The sequence below is a fragment of the Aedes albopictus genome, chromosome 2, assembly GCF_035046485.1.
Source record: "Aedes albopictus strain Foshan chromosome 2, AalbF5, whole genome shotgun sequence".
In the NCBI taxonomy this organism is placed as follows: Eukaryota; Metazoa; Arthropoda; class Insecta; order Diptera; family Culicidae; genus Aedes; species Aedes albopictus.
The window spans coordinates 206,048,216-206,069,164 of record NC_085137.1 but is presented as its reverse complement, the minus strand read 5'-3'; the positions used below and the strand labels follow the sequence as shown (position 1 = coordinate 206,069,164).

General features: G+C 39.7%; 1 protein-coding gene across 3 annotated transcripts; it reads left to right on the top strand.

The window, feature by feature from the left end:
- The first annotated feature begins 10,045 nt into the window (after positions 1-10,045).
- LOC115257607 (uncharacterized) lies at positions 10,046-13,764 on the top strand. 3 transcript variants are annotated; one of them, XR_009996929.1, is made up of 4 exons: positions 10,046-10,403; positions 10,925-12,320; positions 12,792-12,884; positions 12,949-13,764. XR_009996929.1 is itself a non-coding variant. In XM_062848567.1 (2 exons), the coding sequence occupies exons 1-2, from the start codon at positions 10,309-10,311 to the stop codon at positions 12,036-12,038; spliced, it is 1,209 nt and encodes a 402-aa protein (XP_062704551.1). In that variant the 5' UTR covers positions 10,046-10,308; the 3' UTR covers positions 12,039-12,466. The 3 variants fall into 3 exon arrangements, 1 of the variants encoding a protein (XP_062704551.1); XR_009996930.1 differs by having other exon boundaries at positions 12,792-12,891; XM_062848567.1 differs by lacking the exons at positions 12,792-12,884; positions 12,949-13,764 and having other exon boundaries at positions 10,925-12,466.
- Positions 13,765-20,949: the final 7,185 nt, after the last annotated feature.

Below are 20,949 nucleotides of genomic sequence, written 5' to 3'. Positions count from 1 at the left end.
TAAAAGTTACCAAAATTCCTAAGGTACAGTATATTAAATTTTTTAAAGTTTTGTGACATATTAGTTTTGCACCATACGTGCATTCAAACTGTCCAACAACAAGCTTTCATATGCTGGATAACGTAAAACATATATTCCGTTCTCAAAATATTAATATTTTACTTTTTTCGAATGGTTGATTTTTTAATTTTATGACTTAGGCCACTTTGGCAGTGAAGATGTCATTGAAATACAAAAGCTGGTATGCATTTAATTAGGAATCATAAAACTACAATACATTAACTTTGTTTTAAGGTGAAATGAAGTTTAAAAATATGAAATTTGTTTTTTTGGGAGTTTTGGCCGCCCCTTTGTATGGAGCCCGACCAATGTGCAAAGTGATTTGTGCTTTCGAAATCGTGAGTAGGTGCCAAAGTCGGCCATTGGTGGCGGCCATTTTGGGATTCTAACAAGTCTGTCCTTAAAACCACAAGACATAAGTCCTCCAAATATTATTTTTTGATGGCATTCTTCTGAGCAGAGAAAATTACTGGTAACTTCTTAAAAGTGAGTGTTTGCATCCCTGACGTCCTCTATGAGTTTCACCGGGCCTTCCTCTAGAAGTTTCGTCGGAAATTCATCTTAGGGGTTCCTGTAAGAGTTGCGCCGAGAATTTTTCTAGGTATTTCAACCGAAATTCTTCCAGATATTCCAAAGGATATTTCTCTTTGAGTTTCACTCAGAGTTCTTCTATGAGTTTCAACAATAACTTTCCTTAGATTTCCACTGGGAATTCATCTAGGAATTCTTCTGGACTAGATATTTCTATATCACGTCTTTTAGATTTTTCTTCGGGAAATCTTTCTTAAGTTCATCCTGGAACTCTTCCAGAAGTTTAACCAGATTTTCTTATGAAAGCTTCTTCGGGAAGGTTCTTCCGGAAGAAGTTTCTCCAGGAAATCATCAGGAAGTTTATCTTGAATTTCTTTCGAAAACTCCTCGGAGAAGTCTTCCAGAAGTACTTATGGTAATTCTTCCTGACCTTCCTTCGAGGATGTTGTGAAGAGTGGTTGTAAAACTGGCAACGCTGATCGATAGAAGAAATCAGTTGTGAAGAATTCGAAAGGAGGTTTCCTTTGAAGAGCGCGAAAAAGGGCATCAAACTGTGAATATGTTTCTTATTATTTCTAAATACTTTCACGCTAAATAAAAAGGAATTTCAGCATTGAAGCTGCTACTAAGCAAAAAACTGATTTCAATCATTAATTGTTTGCGCTAAATGCAAATCGTCCCAACAGGGGATTCTTTTGGAGGTTCGTATGGAAGTCCCGGGAATTGCTTTGGGAATTGTTACTTAAACAAAGATACTATACCGTCTTGAACCAGAGGTTGCGCAGACGGAGCAATCACAAACATACGACAATGGACAACACACGAAGGTCTAGTGAAGAATTTTCCATTTGATAAAAAGTTTTCAGTTGGCTGACGAACGGCCACGAAGCCCAACTTGCAGTTGCTTAGGGATTTTTTCCTGGAATTTTATATTGAAATCCTCTATGAGTTTCGAGATTTTTGGATTTTTTTCCAGCCGGGTTTGTCAAGTATTCTTCTAAGAATTCCGAACGAAATTCTTTCAGGAACACCGCTGGAAATTCTACACAGATTTTTTCTAGAAGTTTCACCGGGATTTTTTTTTGGGAATTCCATCTAATAATTCCTCCGAAAGCTTTTCGAGTACTCCTCTAGCATTCTTCCAGAAGTTCCAACGAAAATTCTTCTAGGAATCCCACCATTGATTCCTCTAATATTTCGCTCGGAATGTCTGGAAAGTTCCCCGGGAAGTTCGTCATAAATAAACATTAACTAATTCCTTCAGTTGTTTCTTCGGAGTTTTTCCAGATGTTCCCTCGAGAAATATTCGAAGATTTCTTTCGCGACTTTTGAAGTTCCTCTGGGAAATTCCCCCAGAGTTTCTCCTGAAATTCCTTCAGAAGTTCCTCAGAAAATTTCTTCAGGATCTCAGAAAGATTCTTTGCAAAATTGTCCAGGAAATTCCTCGATTTTCATTTCAATAGTTCCGCCTAAAAATTCTTCAAAGAGACTCTTCTGAAATAAGAGAATTCCACCAAGAAGCTTTCCTAAAATTCTTATAGAAGAACCTGAAACAGTTCTTGGAGGAGCTCCTGAAGCAATTTCCAAAGGAAATAGCTGGAGGAAGCTGCTAAAAGAATTCTTGGAGGTACTCTCAAATATGCACGATTTTTCAAAAGAGCCAAACATATACCTCGCAGAACTCTTAACAAACGAAATCCCAGAATTTCCAGATTCCGGAATTCCAGAATAAATTCTTGGAATAATTCCCAGATAAACTATTTAAGAGAACATGACCTTCGAAGAACCTTTTAGGAATTCTAGGTGATACTCCTAGTAGAATTTATGTCGAAACTTTTAAACAATTTCCTAGAGGAGAGATTTGTAGAGAAATTGCCGGAAAAAATCCGATCAAACTTCTGAAGGAATTCTCTAAGAAGCTTCTGAAACTACATGTAGTCGCGATATGCAACACGTTGACTTCTTATCTTCCAAGCAGTGTTCCGACTCATGTCAGCAAATCTCCGCCTTCTAGATAAGATAATGGCGCAGTTATTTCCACAATCAACTAAAGTAATTGCATCCTGCTGTCAGCGAAACGCAATGCTCCCCGACCCAACGGCCATCATCGTCTTCTTCTTGGTACGTGCGAGTATGTACCACAGTCTATCTCACACGAATATTAACCCCCATCAGAGCCAATCCACCAGCTTAAGGCGGCAATGATGGCAGTCAGCAACACCAGAACCCACCATTAGGTACGGCTGCGGCGGGCTGGACGAGAAATAAAGAGCATCAATATCAATTTAGTAGAGAGCTCCCACCAAGATGGAAGCTAATTTGGCTGAACTGGCTGGACTCAATTAGAGTCGAGATTTATAGCGCTTTCTCAGAGGTCACGTCACTGGCCGAGCCGGCCAGTCAGGTCTGGGATGGACAACGTTAGAACCGTCAGGACATTTACTTCGAGGAGGGTGATGATTTTTTTAAGATGTTGCATGTGCTTTTTGTGGTATCTCGAGTACGAGGAAAAACATGAACGTGATAAAATATGTTGTTTGAAGAGAGCAGAGGTGCTATGCTAATTCACTCCTGTTTGTTGACACGCGTCTTCACATGGTTTATATTTTCAATATCTGTTTCGCTGTAAGAGATGTAGTGTATACTGTACACACCTAACTGAAACGTAGAACGTATGGCCCACATGTTTGTGTCTGAGTTTTCGATTGTAGTAAGATATCTGCATCATCTTGAAAACGTAATAGTTTAAAGAATCAGATATAAGTGAACTTGCACTTAACAGACTTCTACCGTAGTTACACCTTTGGCAGAAGATGTCAAACACGCTTGAAGCTGTTAAGCATATAAGCATATGATCTGTAATACATACACAGTTAGTCGAGTTCGGTATTTTTTACCGAAATCTCAACTGCTGAGCGTTCGGTAATGGATTTTTACCAAAATTCTGTAAAAATTACAAAATTCCGGTAAAATGTTATTGTTTTTACGTTCACGTCTCTAGTAAGACCAGACAAAGTCAAAATCTTAGACAATATTTTTTAATATGTAGGCCGGAATGGGTAAGACTTGAGACGGTAAGACAATTTCATAGAAAAAGCTATGGCAGACCTGTACACAAGACAGAAGATATCCGCGAACTAGGATGATTTACAGACCAAGACTTTAAAAGCTTAAAAATATTGTTAGGCAGTACATATCGAACCACGTCGAAGAAAGTAACTGTTTGTTACATTCATTTGATCGGTTTTCTCTCTTCTCACATCACATGGAGTAAAACTTTGTCAGCACTAATTTAATCAGCGCGCCTCCGATGAGACAATTTCTTTTTATATTCTGCAGAACCGTAAACGACGCCAATTTACCAATTATTCGCAATACATTCAACTATCTACGTGCTCGGCACTGTCAGTAGTGGCTGGCGTTGCCCACTACAGACTACAGTCAGTCCGTTGCTACTTTTGGCATACCATACTGGACTCCGATGAAATCATCACTTGCAAGCTCAACTAACAGTGCTACATATTTAGTGGGATGAAGAGTTGAAAATGAAGGAAACTCATTCGCTCGACCAATCCGGCACCGTCAATGAAATGCTGAACAGAATGGAGAGTCAGCATTCGTGAATGCATTTGTCGTTACGATTGACAGCGCTAAACCTTATTGATTGTTGACTTGATTGGCTGCTGTAAGTTGCTGTTATTTCTATGGTTGAAAAAAAAAAGCCAACTTTATAACATTTTTAAACTGCCCCCATTGGCACAACAGTCCCATGTGAATAGGAAACCCAGCAAACACGGGACTGTTATGCGAATATGGGCAGTAAATGTATTATCCCAAAATTAGGCCGGAACAAATTTCATTTTCTTCTTTCGTCACTTTGCTTGTTGACTCGTCAAGATAAATCATGATAAATAATAAAGGTATTTGATGAAAAATTACCCAAACAATTAGGCAAAATCGTAAAACTCAACGGATATGTTAAAAAAATTTCTCTACGACATCAATTTCAATTTAAAATTTTTAAATTCCTAAATAATTTATTTGTGTCCCCCCTTAAAAATTTCGAAATTCGACAAAAAATTTCCGAGGGGAGAGGCTTATGGATTAGTAGAGCATTTCCAGCTCATCTCACGAATTGCGTAGACGCGACTTTTTTTCAATTCAAATGAAATTTCGCTGAAGTATTAACTTCTATCTGAACATATGTTTCATATAATTTGTTTTAAAATATTACTCACCTTAGGGAAGGGCGTATGAAAAAAAAAAACCCTAATTTTCTTCTTTCAAGATTTGGCAGGAAGTTCGAGTTCTGGGCATTGTTTTCTCATGTCACGATAATGACACGAAATGTGTACAAGGATGATAGCCTCAAGAGTCGAGTGCTGCTCTTCAAAACTGCACACGAAAGATCTGTAAAGGTTTGAACTAGGTTAGTGAGCTGCCACGACAGCCGGAGATGTTCAGTGGTATCATCACGGATGGATAGTGTTTAATAACGAAAAAACACTCAAATTTTGCCTCTTCCGAATTTACTGAATTGTCATTAATTTCGCAAGAAGAGAAATGTTTGGCAAAGTTTTGGAATCCTTATCATACTGGTGGAGGATCTCAGGACACTACAGAGATGACCCGATTGTGAGTCCAATACGCCGAAGGGGTGGATACTAAAATGTACTACCATTGTGCAGATTTTTAAGGAGATTAACATGGAAAAAGGAAGAAAATGTATGGAAAATAAAATAAAATCTTTTCAATGATATTTTCCATGAAAGTACAGTCATTGTACAATTATGTAGCACTCTGTCACAATTATTAGTCAGTCAGTTCTCCAAAATTCTCCAAAATGGTACAATACATTATTTTTGTTTTGAAGGCTTAACCGTTTCTATTAGCAATTCCATCTCCATAATTTAAGTGATTTTCTCCGTCCGGATTCTAAATGGACAATACCTGGTTTTATCATTATTAACTTTTTTATTGACTTTTTTCGGTGATATGAATACTACTCGAAGTTAGAGGAAGTAAGGAAAGTAATGAAAGAGTACGGTGTAAAGATACGCAAGCGAGCGGTAGGAGAAATTGAACAGAAATTGAAATTAACTGAGGGTCATTGTTGAACAACACAGGTACTTCCGATCGATAGAACCGAAAACATCGTCGAACAACATTTAACGCGATTACTTCGGAATTATGTTTTTTCCAGAAACGTCGATGCAGTGACTACGATTGTGGAAACAGTTCTCAACCGATTTCGTCCAAATTGTTTTTGAGTGTTCGCTTTTATGTGTCGTGTCCTTGAACGATCAACATTTTTCAACAAAAAAAGATCATATCAGTGTTATGCATGAAAAAAGGTGTTTTTTTTTGAAAAAAATCGTCCCCGTTTGCGAACACTAAAAAAAAATGGTTGAAATCGGTTGAAAACTGTTTCCGCAATCGTAGTCGACGTTTAAAGTTTAAAGTTTGCACTACACGTCCATAAGGAAGCGAGGCGCAAAACGCTTTACATATCTTTGCTTGTACTGCTTGATCTCTATGAAAATTTGACACAGCATTCTTAAGAACCCATACTTTATGATAGGAAAATAAAAAACAGATTTTGTGCTCGACCTCAACATATATAACCCCTTAACAGATCACAACCACCATTTTTTTGTCTATCTAGGGATAGCAGTATTCATCTAACTACTATTACCTTGCCGTCCAACACGAGGGCGTAAGGCAAAAGGATCGTCGTTTTGATTGTGTTGTTCAACAATGACCCTCTGTTAATTTCAATTTCAATCCACCGTGCACTTTCATTACTTTCCTTATTCCCTCTTACTTCGAATAGTATTCATATCACCGAAAATAGCCAATTAAAGTTAAAAAATGATAAAGTCATGCGGTGGTTAAACCTAGAAGAAAATACCTGGTTCTGTCTTGAATTTTTATTTTTCATCGATTTCAAGGACACGCAGAAAGAAACAATTTTTAGATTTTTCTTATCAAAATTAAATTAAATTTTATGAGGATAGTTTCTTCTCCGTATCCACTGTGTGTCCGTGTCTTTCTTTCTTAAAAACTTAATTCTGCGTACAAGAAGTTCCTATGGAAAAACTTTACATAATTTTCTGCTTTACTGCAAACTTCCCGGGTAGAGGTAAAATACTGACGATCAAAACGTGATATTGATTTGATTGATATAAGAGATAAAAGATCTGAAAATAATATCTGAAAAATGTTCCTGGAACATCTCAACAATATCAAAATTTGATATTACAAGATCAAACGAATAGCTTGCTGCTATTGGTTAGATCTTACAAGATCTAATTATGATCTGATGATGATGTTCCAGGAGTAAATTTTAGATATTATTTTCAGATCTTTTATCTCTTATATCAATCAAACCAATATCACATTTTGATCTCAATATCAAAATATGCTATTATTGAGCTCTTTTCCTCTACCCGGGTTACCCAGCCAACCACATATCGTAAATCATTGTGTGGAAAAAATCGTATATTTTCATATATTGAATCAGAATTGTATAATAACATGTATATTTGTTGACAATGATTGCGTAAAATCGCATTTCATGCCAAATTAAATTTCAATTGCGATTTTGTTTCATAGAGTCGTCTCCGATCATAAAAGGTGTGAGATACTATCGGTAGGATTGCACAGAGTCGGATAGAATCGTGAAAAAAACATACATTCTTAGTGTTAAGCTGCAAGTTCGCTAGCATCGTATATATGATTTCTTTGAATCGTGGAAATCGTCGCTTTACATCGTATATGAATCTGCTAATTCGAGCTTGCTACCTAAAGGTCTGATGAAAATCAGTGATATCGTATACAACTATAACAATGTTGTACATTGATCGTTTGCGTCACACTTGCGTCGTATACGAAGTGAATGAAATCGTAGAAATCGTATATTCATTTTTACAGTCGCATATGATTGTTACTGCACTTTTAATAGTCGAATCTTAATCTTGGAAATCGTAAATGGTTTTGTTTACATATTTGTTTGATGGAGAAAAAGAAAAAAATGGTATTCGTATACTTACACTACAGCAAATTTAAAAACTGTTATAAACATTGTTTTTTTTTTAATTTTCAATCGCTTTACTTAAATCTCTTTTTGTGCACTAGGACTTAACGTATGCGACATACGTTGTCTCAAGGGTCTCAGATTTTCATGAACCGTTTTTCACAGGCAGGGTTTATGGATATAGCCTAGATTCGTGTTCAATAGAAATCGCTCAAGAAAGTTCTTGACCGATTTCTGGCAGAAACTTTCTACAGTGACTGCCATTTGAATTGTTTTTTCTTCGCAACTGCGTACTGCGATCGAAGAAAACAGGTTTCTTGAGCGATTCGGGCAAGAAATTTACAATGCATCAAGATAGGCAAAAAAAAAATCCTTCGGATATGCAAACAGGCCTTATATGAATAAAACAAATCAAGATAAAAATCAGGGCCGCCTATTTTACCGGTAAACACAGGTGGATTTTTTTCTGTTTTCCCCTGGCACTACTTACTTTTAATAATCACAACTAAAGAACACAGCATCGAAAAACAAAATTTTTTTACAAAAATTTTCGCAGGAATACAAAAAAAAAGATCTGGAAAAAGTTTTCCTCAGTTGAAAAAAATCGTTAAGAAAAGCCGGATAAACTATGCCTGAACTGGTGAAAAATTTTCAAAAATATTTTTAAGAAGGTTATTTCATAAGCTTTAATCGCTGAAATTTTTAGATCGCACTTTTTATGCTCCTGAGTTATGGCCAATTTTGTGAAAAATTACCATACATAGAGGGTTAAAGTACATTTTGGCATTGTAATAGCTAATGCGATCATCGGAATTGTTGCCTTCAATAAATCATAGGCTTTCTAGGATTGCATATGAGGGATTTTTAAGCGATGATACTGCAGAGATTTATCCATCTTTTAATCATAGGCTGTTTTTTCGAGTTCTACAGTTATAGTGATCAAAACTATGCAAAACGAGATTTTTTTTCCATTTTTTTTATTTTTCCCATATAATCGTGTCCCAGGCTAAAACACAGTCCTTAAAATGCTTATATACTGCTTACCCAAGTAACAATGGCAGCTGAATAACAGCTTATTCGGCCAAAATTTTCAAAATCAAGCTTAAGAACGGCTTATTCATCTGTTGTACAGCGATAATATTTGTTGGGTAGATAATTATTTTCGCGGTTTCAAATTCCTACGCAAAGCTGAAGTACGAAAATTTTTAATTTCGTTAGATATGTGCAGAAAAAAAAAATGAATAAATAACATAGTAAAATCTATATTTCACAAAACCGAATTGCAATAAGCAAATTTAACATGTTTTTCAACAAAGTAAATCCAATTTTTCCAACCCCACCTTCATCTACAGCCGGTTATAAGCGTGCCGTTTGAATTACATATCAAATCAGCTCGACAAATGCGGTGATATGTGTGTATACGGAATATCTCAAAGATGTATGGGAATATTTGGGATAGGCAACTTTTTCTCTCTCACAAAACAAGATCAACAAGCTGTAACTTTTCATAAAGTGTATCAAAAATTCTCAAATTTTGACTGTTTGTCAACCTATTATATACCTACCATTGAACTCAATTGGTTAATCTTTCGCGAAGCTAGAGCTATTCTGGTAAAACACTATTTTTAAGACAACTAATTTTCGAATTGTCATATCTCGGAAACTAGTGAACCGATTTTAAGCGTTTATCAACCATATATTTGTTCATTATCTTACAAGGAGAAAAGTTACACCGGTTTGACATTTTCACTTCAATTATATTTTTTCGACAAAGGTCCAAAAAGTGTCATAACCTTTTTTTTTTCAACGCTCAAAAAGTACCTGTGTTTTAATAACTTGTGAAGCATTAGTATGATATTGATAAACGTTCAAAATTGCATTTAATTCGGTTCAATGGTTTTGGAGATATGATAGTTTAAAAATTAGTTGTCTAAAAAATAGGGTTATACTAGAACAGTTCTAGCTTCGCGAAAGATTAACCAATCGAGCTCATTTGCACCAATGATGCACATAATAGGGTGACAAAAGGTCGAAATTTGAGAATATTTGATGCACTCTATGAAAAGTTACAGCTTGTTGAACTTTTTTGTGAGAGAAAAAAAAGTTGCTTATCCCAAACATTTTGGCCACCCCTGTATGTACTATGTAAATATTTTTAATAGTTATGGCCGTCCGATTGTGACAAGACGGTTGGAAGAATTTAAATTAGTGATTTTATGTGTTTTTTAAATGTTTAATATATTTTGAAGTCCACAGAAGACAATCAAAGGCCAGTAGAATCAACCGAAATGTCCTGACTGTAGTACCTATTACAGGCAGCAGAAGAAATATAAATAGCAATGAAAAGAAATGAAATAAATGTCTATAATTTAACATCGAAGCAAATTTTGATTCATACTGACAGACAGAAAATCCCTTAGTGTTTGTTAATTCCCATCAGTTCAACCCTGCATCGATGTTACTTTTAGATTTAGAAGCTTGACGAACGCCGTAAAAGCTTCTCGGGTAAGTACAACCCTGCATTGAAGATCAGAAAAGAGGAAAAGCTTAGCGAGGGTTTTGACGAAAGAATGAAAGCTTCGTGAGCAAGCGGGAATGAGCTAGCTCTGTGGCGGTGAACGAGTCATTCACTCGGATAAGTTTCGACAGTACAGTCGCGCGTGTGGGAAATTAAAAAAAAAATGGACGCTCGTCGCTCGGAAGCGGAAGGGAATCCGAATTCCCAGGACGACTGTCGTGAGGATTACGACAATGACGCAGTCGGTAAATTTGTCAGGTAAATATTAATCAATCAGTGTGTTTTGCGGCGCAATTTTGAATTGCTCTGACGGAAAGACAGAATCATCTTGTTAAAATGGCGGACGATTTATGTTTGCAAACATTCGATATTCCCGACGGAAGGGCGGAGAATATCATCGAGGCTACCGGCGGAAGGACGGAAAGCTTCACTCGATCAACTCTTTGACGGAAGGGCTTAGAGTTGCATTAGGAAAACTTCCTAATCAATCCAATATTCCCGACGGAAGGGCGGAGAATATTATCGAGGCTACCGGCGGAAGGACGGAAAGCTTCACTCGATCAACTTTTGACGGAAGGGCTTAGAGTTGCATTAGGAAAACTTTCTAAGCAATCCCATATTCCCGATAGAAAGACTTCCGGCGGAAAGCTTACTACGATTTTTTTGTCGGAAGAGTTTGTATTTCAAAATATGCCAGAATAAGCTAGATATATCTGTCTATCCGTCGAGGAATACCTAAGCAAAAATATAGAATTTTTATGGAATATGGATTATTTCAGAATTGTTCCGAAGAAACGCAAGTCGAAAGAGGTTCCGGTGTCAAGTCCGGCATGCAAGATCCCGAGAACTAAAGGCAAGCAAACGAAGTCTAACAAATGTACGGTGGCAGGTTCCGCAGCTGAGATTTCCAAAATCGAAGCCAAGTTAGCGGCCGTCGTTCGAGATCTGGAGATTGAGAGGAGTCGCAGCTCAGCATTGGCCGAGCAATTGAAACAAGTTCAAGAAGGAAATTGCAGCTCGAAAGACAGCGTCGACAGCATGGCAACAGGTTCAGCGGCCGGGCAAAACTTCTACGCGGGAGCCGGCCCATCCAGCACTCGACGAGCGGAGCAGCTGTCTGCGTTGGAAGGCACTCGATTTGTTTCATCAATCAACCAGTTATCAGTATCATCTGTCAATATACCGGAATGCAAAGCGCCCGAAGGGGAGGAATTACAAAGGCACAGCTTCGAAATGTGGAAGGAAATGCTGCAGGACTCGATGTCACTGGCAGGCGTCCAAGACGAAAAGATCAAGTATACGGTGTTCAAACTAAAAGCTGGACCCAAACTGCTTGATATATTCCGCAACACCAAATCCGATCAAGGAGCACCTAATGCTGAAGAACTCCCGTACTCAAATGCAATGCACAGACTGAAGGCCTATTTTGGTTCAGGATCGGACGTCATGTTGCAGCGCAGAAAATTGGCATTGATGACACAGTTGGAAGGAGAAACCGACTTGAATTTCATTAGCCGAGTTGGAACAACTGCCCGACTCTGTGACTTTGGCGAAGAAAAGGAGTTCGATGAGATTGTGGCTACCGTAGCAGGGCATGCTAGAAGCAAGGAGGTACGAGTTACGGCCCTTCAGATGCTGAACAGCGGCGGCACACTCACCGATCTTATCGATAAGATTCGCCATATCGAAGCGGTTCGAATCAACGAAGAATATTACGAACAAAAGCATGGAAAGCAGGAGCCCGTCGTTATTGCACAGGTGGGTGCCACCTACCTTGGAAACAGCGGATCTCGAAGACCCTTCAACAGATGCGGACCGCAAGAACGTAGGATTCAAGCAGCAGGATCAAAGAGGAGCCCATTCCGTCCGGGTCAACGTCGTTTTGACAAGTAATCGACTACGGGAAACGAAACTGGTCGTTACAATCGTTCCATGGCTCCGAACCTGTCTTCTGGCCAACGGTGCTGGCGGTGCTCCAGTTTTTATCACGCGCCGTCAGAATGTCCAGCCAAAGATAAGGTGTGCAGGAACTGCGGTCGAGTTGGCCACTTTCAAAGGGTGTGCCAGTCCATTCCAGCCGTTCCATCAACGTCAACACAACCATCAGTGTCAACGGAACAGCCGCGTATTTCGGCCGTGGCGAAAAGTGATGGCGATGAGCAATCAGCGAATGACGTAAGTGAACTAAAATAACAATTTTAAAGCATTGACATAAGTATGCCTCTTGTCTCTTTTAATTTCCGTTTTACGAGTTTCTTACCTGGAAATTATTCACTGAAATGCTGAGCAAGAAACATTAGAGAAAGTAAATAAAACTTGTAGATTGTTGATCTTGGTCTTAATCACAAAAGTCAAACAACAAAAGCATGGTATATGCGCTTTGAAGTTGTCGTTTCGAACATATTTTCGAATTAGAGCACAGTTTCGAAAATAGAATGAGGTAGCATTTTTTAATGTGAAGGTGTCGTATACGCTACAAAAGCTAACATTTATTATTTTGAATGTACTTACAAATTAATCATATGAATTCAAGTGCATAAACTGAATTATATTCTATTGAAATAAAAGATTCAAGAAGTATCGTGTCTTTTGTTTGTACTTGCTAACAAAATCAATTCGTAATAAACTCGATACAATGTTTTACAGTGGGAGCCTAGGCAGGAACACGTTGAGCCTCGTGTTGACCAAACCCTCTCCATCAATGTATCCGCCAGCGAGACCAAAGAAGAAATCGGCAAGGTAGATGGTATAATTTACTGCAAAAGATCGTACATTATATTGATAGTGATGAATTTTGTTTTAGGATAACTTCGCACTGAAAACTGATTTCCGCGTAGCACTTCAGGGAATGCTAGTAAGCGATACATGCTGTCAGGTAGATCCTTTTCTGCTAGCAACGGTCGGTAAGGTAAATGAAGGGATCATTCGGTGTGAAGTAGCGGGTATGAAATGTGATTTTTTGATCGACTCGGGAGCACAAATCAATACGTTTACGGAGGATCTTTTCAAAGCGTTGATGGCCGATGAAGACTGCAGAGAGAATGTTTACAACATTCAAGAAGGGTCTGATTGCTTGGTTCGTGCATATGCATCTTCTGGAAACATCACGATTATTGCGAATTTCGAAGCATATTTGTACATCAGCAATGACAGGCCCGTTCACATCGAAAAATTCTACGTGGTTCGAGAGCTGCGGTCTCTGTTGAGTCGAGCTACGGCAAACCGGTATTGCGTCCTAATGCTGGGCCTGGAGGTACCTGTGAAACCAGATGTCCAATTCGAACGTATGGCAGCCAGTATCGATGTTGAGCGAGACCTGCGTGTTGCTTCTGTGACTTTCGATGGAGTGTTCCCGAAGTTCAACGTTCCACCTGTCAGGATTTCGTACAACAAGAATGAGGTTCCCTGTAGAAACATTTTCATGAATATTCCTCACGCTGTGAAGCCAATGGTTGAACAAAGGTTACAGCAGTTGGTCGAAGCCGAGATAATTGAGAGAGTGTCCGAGGATATGGATACATCTTTCTGTTCCTCCATGCTCGTTGTACCCAAAGGAAAAAACGACATCCGGTTGGTGATAGATTTGAGAGGACCAAATCGCTATATCGACAGAACGCCGTTTCCGATGCCAACGCTAGAGAAGATCTTGGTGGAACTTGATGGAGCTACATGGTTTTCCACTATTGACTTGTCCAACGCTTTCTTCCATATCGAACTGGATAAAGATTCCCGTCACCTGACGAACTTTTTTACGGAGTTCGGTATGTACAGATTTGTCCGATTGCCATTTGGGCTTTGCAACGCTCCAGATATTTTTCAAGAAACCTTGCAAAGGCAAATTCTTGGAGGTTGCCTAGGGGTGAAGAACTATCTGGATGACGTCTTAGTCTTCGGAAAGACAAAAGAAGAGCATGACGCCAATCTGGAAGTTGTCTTATCTCGCCTGCGTGAGCATAACGTTAAGCTCAATGAATCTAAGTGTGTTTTTGGTAGTAACTGCGTAAAATTCGTCGGGTTCATTTTGACTGGTGATGGATGGAAGATGGAGGAAGAGAAGATCAGCGCTGTCAAGAATTTCAGACGTCCAACGAGTTGCTCCGAAGTGAAAAGTTTTCTTGGGCTGGTGACATTTGCTGATAAATTTATTTTACATCGAGCGGACAAAACGGAGAAGCTTCGTTGTTTGGCCAATGCAGAGAGGTTTTATTGGACTCAAGACGAGGAGGATGAATTCAACTACCTGAGGTGTGAAGCATTGAGAACCATCGAAAAGCTGGGATACTACAACGCAACTGATAGGACTGAGCTGTTTGTTGATGCATCACCGATCGGGCTGGGTGCTGTCCTAGTGCAGTACGATGAGTCTGGATCTGCTCGCATCATAGCATGTGCATCCAAAGCCCTTACAACCACGGAGCAAAAATATCCACATTCGCATAAGGAGGCCTTAGCGGTCGTATGGGGCGTGGAAAGATTTTCGTTCTACCTACTCAGCAGATCATTCGTCATTCGTACCGACGCGGAGGCTAATGAATACATTTTCAATTCCAAGCATCGTCTGGGTAAACGAGCTGTTTATCGGGCTGAAGCATAGGCTCTACGGCTGCAGCCGTATGATTTCGAAATAAAGAGAGTTCCTGGTACAGATAATGTGGCTGACGCTCTATCGCGGTTGATACAGGAAACGCAGCCTGCTATGCCGTTTGAGGAAGACAACGATAATCACTTTTTATTTGCTTTGGATGCTGGTTGTATGGACATCACATGGGAAGAAATTGAACGAAAATCGGAAGAAGATGAGGAGCTACGACAGGTACGTGCAGCTATCGCATGTCAGCACTGGCCCGCTGGACTTGGTAGGTTTGAAACACAGAAGGATACTCTACATGTTCTTGGATCTCTCGTCTTCAAAGATGACAAGTCAATTTTGCCGAAAGATCTACGACCTAAAGCGATGCACCTGGCACACAGTGGACATGTGGGAGAAACAGCGATGAAGAGAATTATGCGTGATTTTTTTTGGTGGCCAGGCATGGCATCGGATGTTGTGAAGTTCGTAAAGCAGTGTGAGACTTGTACTTTGCTATCTCGAAAGAATCGTCCAGTCCCATTATCAAGTCGCGAGCTGCCAGAAGGACCATGGGAGATCATTCAAATTGATTTTCTTTCGATCCCCACTTTTGGTACCGGTCATTTTCTGGTGGTAGTCGATACTTATTCTCGCTACCTATCAGTGATTCAGATGAGACAAACAGATGCGGAGAGTACCAATGCGGCTCTATGCGAAGCATTTAAGGTCTGGGGTTGCCCGAAAATTATCCAAAGCGACAATGGCTCGCCATTCCAGAGCACTACTTTTGTGAAGTTTTGGGAAGAGAAAGGAGTGAGAGTTCGGAAGGCTATTCCCCTGAGTCCACAGACAAATGGTTTGGTGGAAAGACAAAACCAGGGAATAATAAAAGCGGTATCTGGATCAAAAATTGAAGGTGACAACTGGAAAGCAGCCTTGCAACGCTACGTACACCATCACAATACCCTAATTCCCCATTCACGACTGCTCGTCACACCATTTGAGTTGATGACGGGGTGGAAGTTTCGTGGAACATTCCCAAGCCTCTGGAGTGGACTCAACAATGAACTGGACCGAGCCGACATCAGAGAGCGTGATGCTGAGTCAAAGTTGATAAGCAAGAAACATGCGGACACAGCACGCGGAGCCAAGGATTCTCACATTGCGGTGGGTGACAAAGTGTTGATCCTCCAACAAAAGCGCAACAAGGTCGATCCTAATTTTTCATCAGAACCATTTACAGTCGTTTCAAGAGACGGATCGAAACTTGTTGTTATTAGTAAGAATGGAGTACAGTATACCCGCAGCGTGAACGACGTCAAGAAACTGTTCGAAGAACCTACCGTTTCTGATGTTCCAGGAGGAACTGTCGATCATGGGGGAAACGTCGGCAATGAAGGACAGCGCTGTTACCACAATAATTCTTCTGAAACTCAGGCTGAGGGTAGTAATCCTATTACAAGAAGTCTCCGACCAAAGGAATCGATTAGAAGACCAGCTAAGTTTGATGATAAATTCGTTTATCAAGTCTTTTGTTAGAGTGGACAAGGAGGGTAATGTAGTACCTATTACAGGCAGCAGAAGAAATATAAATAGCAATGAAAAGAAATGAAATAAATGTCTATAATTTAACATCGAAGCAAATTTTGATTCATACTGACAGACAGAAAATCCCTTAGTGTTTGTTAATTCCCATCAGTTCAACCCTGCATCGATGTTACTTTTAGATTTAGAAGCTTGACGAACGCCGTAAAAGCTTCTCGGGTAAGTACAACCCTGCATTGAAGATCAGAAAAGAGGAAAAGCTTAGCGAGGGTTTTGACGAAAGAATGAAAGCTTCGTGAGCAAGCGGGAATGAGCTAGCTCTGTGGCGGTGAACGAGTCATTCACTCGGATAAGTTTCGACAGTACAGTCGCGCGTGTGGGAAATTAAAAAAAAAATGGACGCTCGTCGCTCGGAAGCGGAAGGGAATCCGAATTCCCAGGACGACTGTCGTGAGGATTACGACACTGACAATCTGATAAAGTAAGGTTTATCCAAGGTTGCAACCATTCATTTGCGAAAATTTACATTCATTTGCTATTATCTCAGTTCAGAAGCATGCTATCGAAAAACAATGTATGGATGAATTTAACCTTGTAGTTTTATCTGAAAGTTTGCCGAATAACATTGGGGTCGCACACGCATTCCAAAGTCGTGAACGAGCTGTGAAGGTAACTTTCCACAGCGTGAATGAAATTTACATTCACCGCGTGGAGAGTTGCCTTCACAGCTCGCTCACGACTTTGGTATACGTTTGCGACCCCAATGTTATTCGGCAAACTTTCAGATAAAACTACAAGGTTAAATTCGTCCATACATTGTTTTTCGATAGCATGCTTCTGAACTGAGATAATAGCAAATGAATGTAAATTTTCGCAAATGAATGGTTGCAACCTTGGGTTTATCATTTCTCGTCAACAACTAATCGATGAAAAAATAGCATAGCATCAATCCATTTGAAATACTTGTGCCTTGACCTCAAGTTTTACCAAAGGTTGATCTGCATTGCCTGAGAGCCATGCAAGTTTTTCTGACTCTAAATTGAATGTAAGGTATCCAGGAAAGCTTAGATTTAAAATCAAGTTGGACTCCAACATGCTGATGCTGATATTTATTAACCAACAATGTCATGCAGTCATCGGCATAACCATAAGCAGGAAAACCGCTATTAATGAGTTGCATCAAGAGCGTATCAGTTACGAGATTCCACAAAAGTGGCGATAAGACTCCCCAGTGGGAGCATCCACAAACACTCGTATACTGATAAAACGAATTTCGTTCACTAGATAAATTGCATGTAGTATATTTAACCGACCTCACTAAAACTTCCGATCCAGCTGAATGCCGTCTATTCCTACTATTATATCCTGAGCTAAACTAAATCGGAATTCCATTAGGGGGTTCCTCTTGTGGTCTTCATAGATCGCAGAGGACAAGCTTATTCGAAAGTTTCACTTGGAGTTCCAATGAGATTTGACCGCAACCAAATCAACGAGGTACTCCCAGTTTTTTTGACCGGGGATTCCGGAAACGCAAACTTTGCGAAGCAAGCACACATGCTGGACGCATGACACGCGAGTTTGCCATTTCAGTTTTTTACTGAAAGTAGCAAACACCGGGTTCACAAGGTATCCCCCTTACGAAAGTAGGGCTTTTAGAGCCGCATGGGCTGTGCCATTTCGCATAAGTCTGCTAATATTGATCATTGCTGTTCTTTTATGCTGAAGATTAATCTGAGCTGTCATTACTACCCAAGCAAGACAAGAATAACTCTTTACAATCACAGAACATAGAAGAACGATAGCAATAAGATCAGATTAGTAACGATTGGAAAATGCTAAAGGCGAGGATACACAGGATACACTGCGTAAATCGTAATAGGTGAAAATTTGAACTAATCAATGATATCTTCATCCCGTCCTTATTCAGCCTCAAGTTTAAGACTAAAGAAGGGCAGCATAATACTTTGGTGGACGGTGTGGTACTCCACAGGATCCGTTTGTGGTTAGGTTTTCATTGTACCCTCCTAACTATTGATTGCTTGGCACAGCAAGCATATAGCCGCATAACACCATGAATTAGGGTTCACCTGACTAGTGAACTCTACTACTGGAATGGGCGGTCCATAGTGCTTTTTTTTTTTTTTATCTTTATTAAAGAGACTTTCAGCCCTCGGCTGGTTCGTCTCTAAGGTCCATAGTGCTATTCTTAGCCAGTTGAACTAACCGCTACCGACACTACAGTGCTATCTGATCGGCCTATGCTGCTTTCGATTGAAGAGGAGGTCCAGTGGAAATGGATACTTGATTTGGCGTAGATTCAACGGCGAGAATTGTAGCTGACCATGTATATATGTATTCTAGTATCGATGTACAAACATTCTTGCTTACACAAATTTAGATTTATACATTTTGTGTAACTTTGTGATTATAATTCAAATTTCGTAAAATTACGGATATCTAATAACCCAAACAAGCCAGTACCATATCTGTGAGACATATTGCGTTAAAAGAAAATCCTCTGCTGGAATACATTTCGCCCGATCCTTCCACGTGCAAAATTCCAATTCTGGCAATCAATTAACTTTTTGTCTGGATTCCTTTCCCTCGCTTAACCGGGTTTCCGCTCCGCATGCGACAAAACAATTTCATCCCTCGAGTGCAAATCCGATAATCCGTAATAAGGTGAAAGAGAACGAATGAACCTGAACCTGTCCTCCGTCATCAGGCGTCTCGTGTCGCCTCGCCGCAGTCCTATATACCTAGTGGTGAGAGCGATCCGATTGGCATGTGATTGACTGGTTCGCAGCATACCTACTTTTCATCCTGTCTTCGTCCACCTCCCAGTATCACTATTCACTAGGGAGCAACGACGGCGACCAATAATAATGATATAGAGGAGGATATTAAGCAAATCCCAAATCGGTGCATAAATGAAAGGATTAAAATATTTATGAAAATTACTTTCTTTGATGTGTTCGCATCTTTTCAAACTCGCCGCCTTGCTGAAGGGGGCGCGCGGGTAGCTCAGTCAGTGTGGCGTAAATGAACCGCGTCGTCACATCATCGGGAAATGATTAACCGGGTGTATGGCAGCAGCAGGACCTTTTTCACCATTTCCATCAATCCGTCCATGCGCAACATTTTGCACTCCCGGGCTGAACTGAACTCATAATATCATCCGCGCCATGGGTGTGCCATCACCGCCACCACCGGGCTGACATTTCTAGTTTCGAGTGGTGAGGAGGTTTGTGAGATTGTCGAAACACTTCCATGCCCTATAACCAAGCATAGGTGGGCCCCTATAGCCACAGTTGTAAAGGCGTGGGTATTCAGCATGACCATGCTGAGGGTGCCGGGTTCGAGTTCGGTTGGTCCAAGAACTTTTCTTAAACCTCTAATGGAAACCTGGGGTCCATTTGGAGCTCAGGCAACTTTGGAGTAATGGCAAACAATTTGGGTATACCATATTGACCTTATTTTTTCAATACCTTCAAACTAGACCTAGTTCTATAATTTAAGCAGAAATAAAGTTGAATTTATGGCATGAATTGATTTTTATTCCATGTCAAAGTTGAACCGGACGATTTTGTTTACCTGGGGTCCATTTGGACCGCAAATTGAATTCTCTATGTCTTTTGATTCTGATGTTTTAGAATGCGGTGAATTGCTTAATTCGAAATTTCCCCACTAGATGGTGCTATTTGGCATAAGCAATTTAGTAATATAATGTCTTCAAACGAAATTATCGGAAGACCTAGAGCTTGTAGAAGCGTCACGTCTTCGAAAAAGTTGCTCAGTAAGTCGTGTGCTTACAGATAATGAACCGGTTGATTCGAAATTCCACCACTAGGTGGTGCTAGTGAGCATGTAAATTTTGTATCTCATATATCACTGCATCCTTATCACTTAGAAAGATGACGCCTTAGTGAAAGTTGTTGTGGTTGTCAATTACTTCCAGATGATGGACCGTTTGATTTGAAACTCCGCACATAGGGGGCGGTAGTGAAGATGCAAATTTTTCCTCTTATATATCTCAAGATCCTGATCACATAGAAAGATGGTGTGTTCGGCAAAGTTGTGTCATAGGTCAAGAACTTACACATATGATGCAAAATTTGATTCGGAATTCCACACATAGGTGGCGCCACTGAGTATGCAAATTTTATACTTCAAATATCTCAGGGTCCTAATAACTCTCTTACCGTCTCTACTATCTTCAGCAAAGATGTTTGGTAGGTCAAGAATTTACAGATAATCGACCGTTTGATTCGAACCTCTATTACTAGATGACGCTAGTGAGCATACAAATTTTGAATCATTAGGATTCATCAGGATTCAGATTATTTGATAAAATTGAAGATTCTGCAAATAAGTTGCAAGAACTTATAAATGATGAGTCGTTATACTCTGAATTTTGCTCATAGGTGGCGTCAGTGAGCATGCAATTATGTATATAGTCATAATCCCAGTGCACAATTTCTGCGCGCACTCAGAAAAAAAAACACCACTCAGTGCACACGCAGAGTGTTCACAGGGGGCTGTTCAAATATTTTGATGAACCAAACGTATACCAGAGGATCCCAAAAAAAGCTAAGAGACATCACATCACGTGATATCAGAGACAAACAGACACAATAATAATAAAATTTCTTACCCATATACATACATTTATTTGTTCAACATCATTAA

Coding starts and splice junctions, on each gene's coding strand:
- LOC115257607 (XM_062848567.1), top strand. CDS start 10,309: ATGGACGCTCGTCGCTCGGAAGCGGAAGGGAATCCGAATTCCCAGGAC. Junction 10,404..10,924: donor GCAGTCGGTAAATTTGTCAG/GTAAATATTAAT, acceptor GGATTATTTCAG/AATTGTTCCGAAGAAACGCA.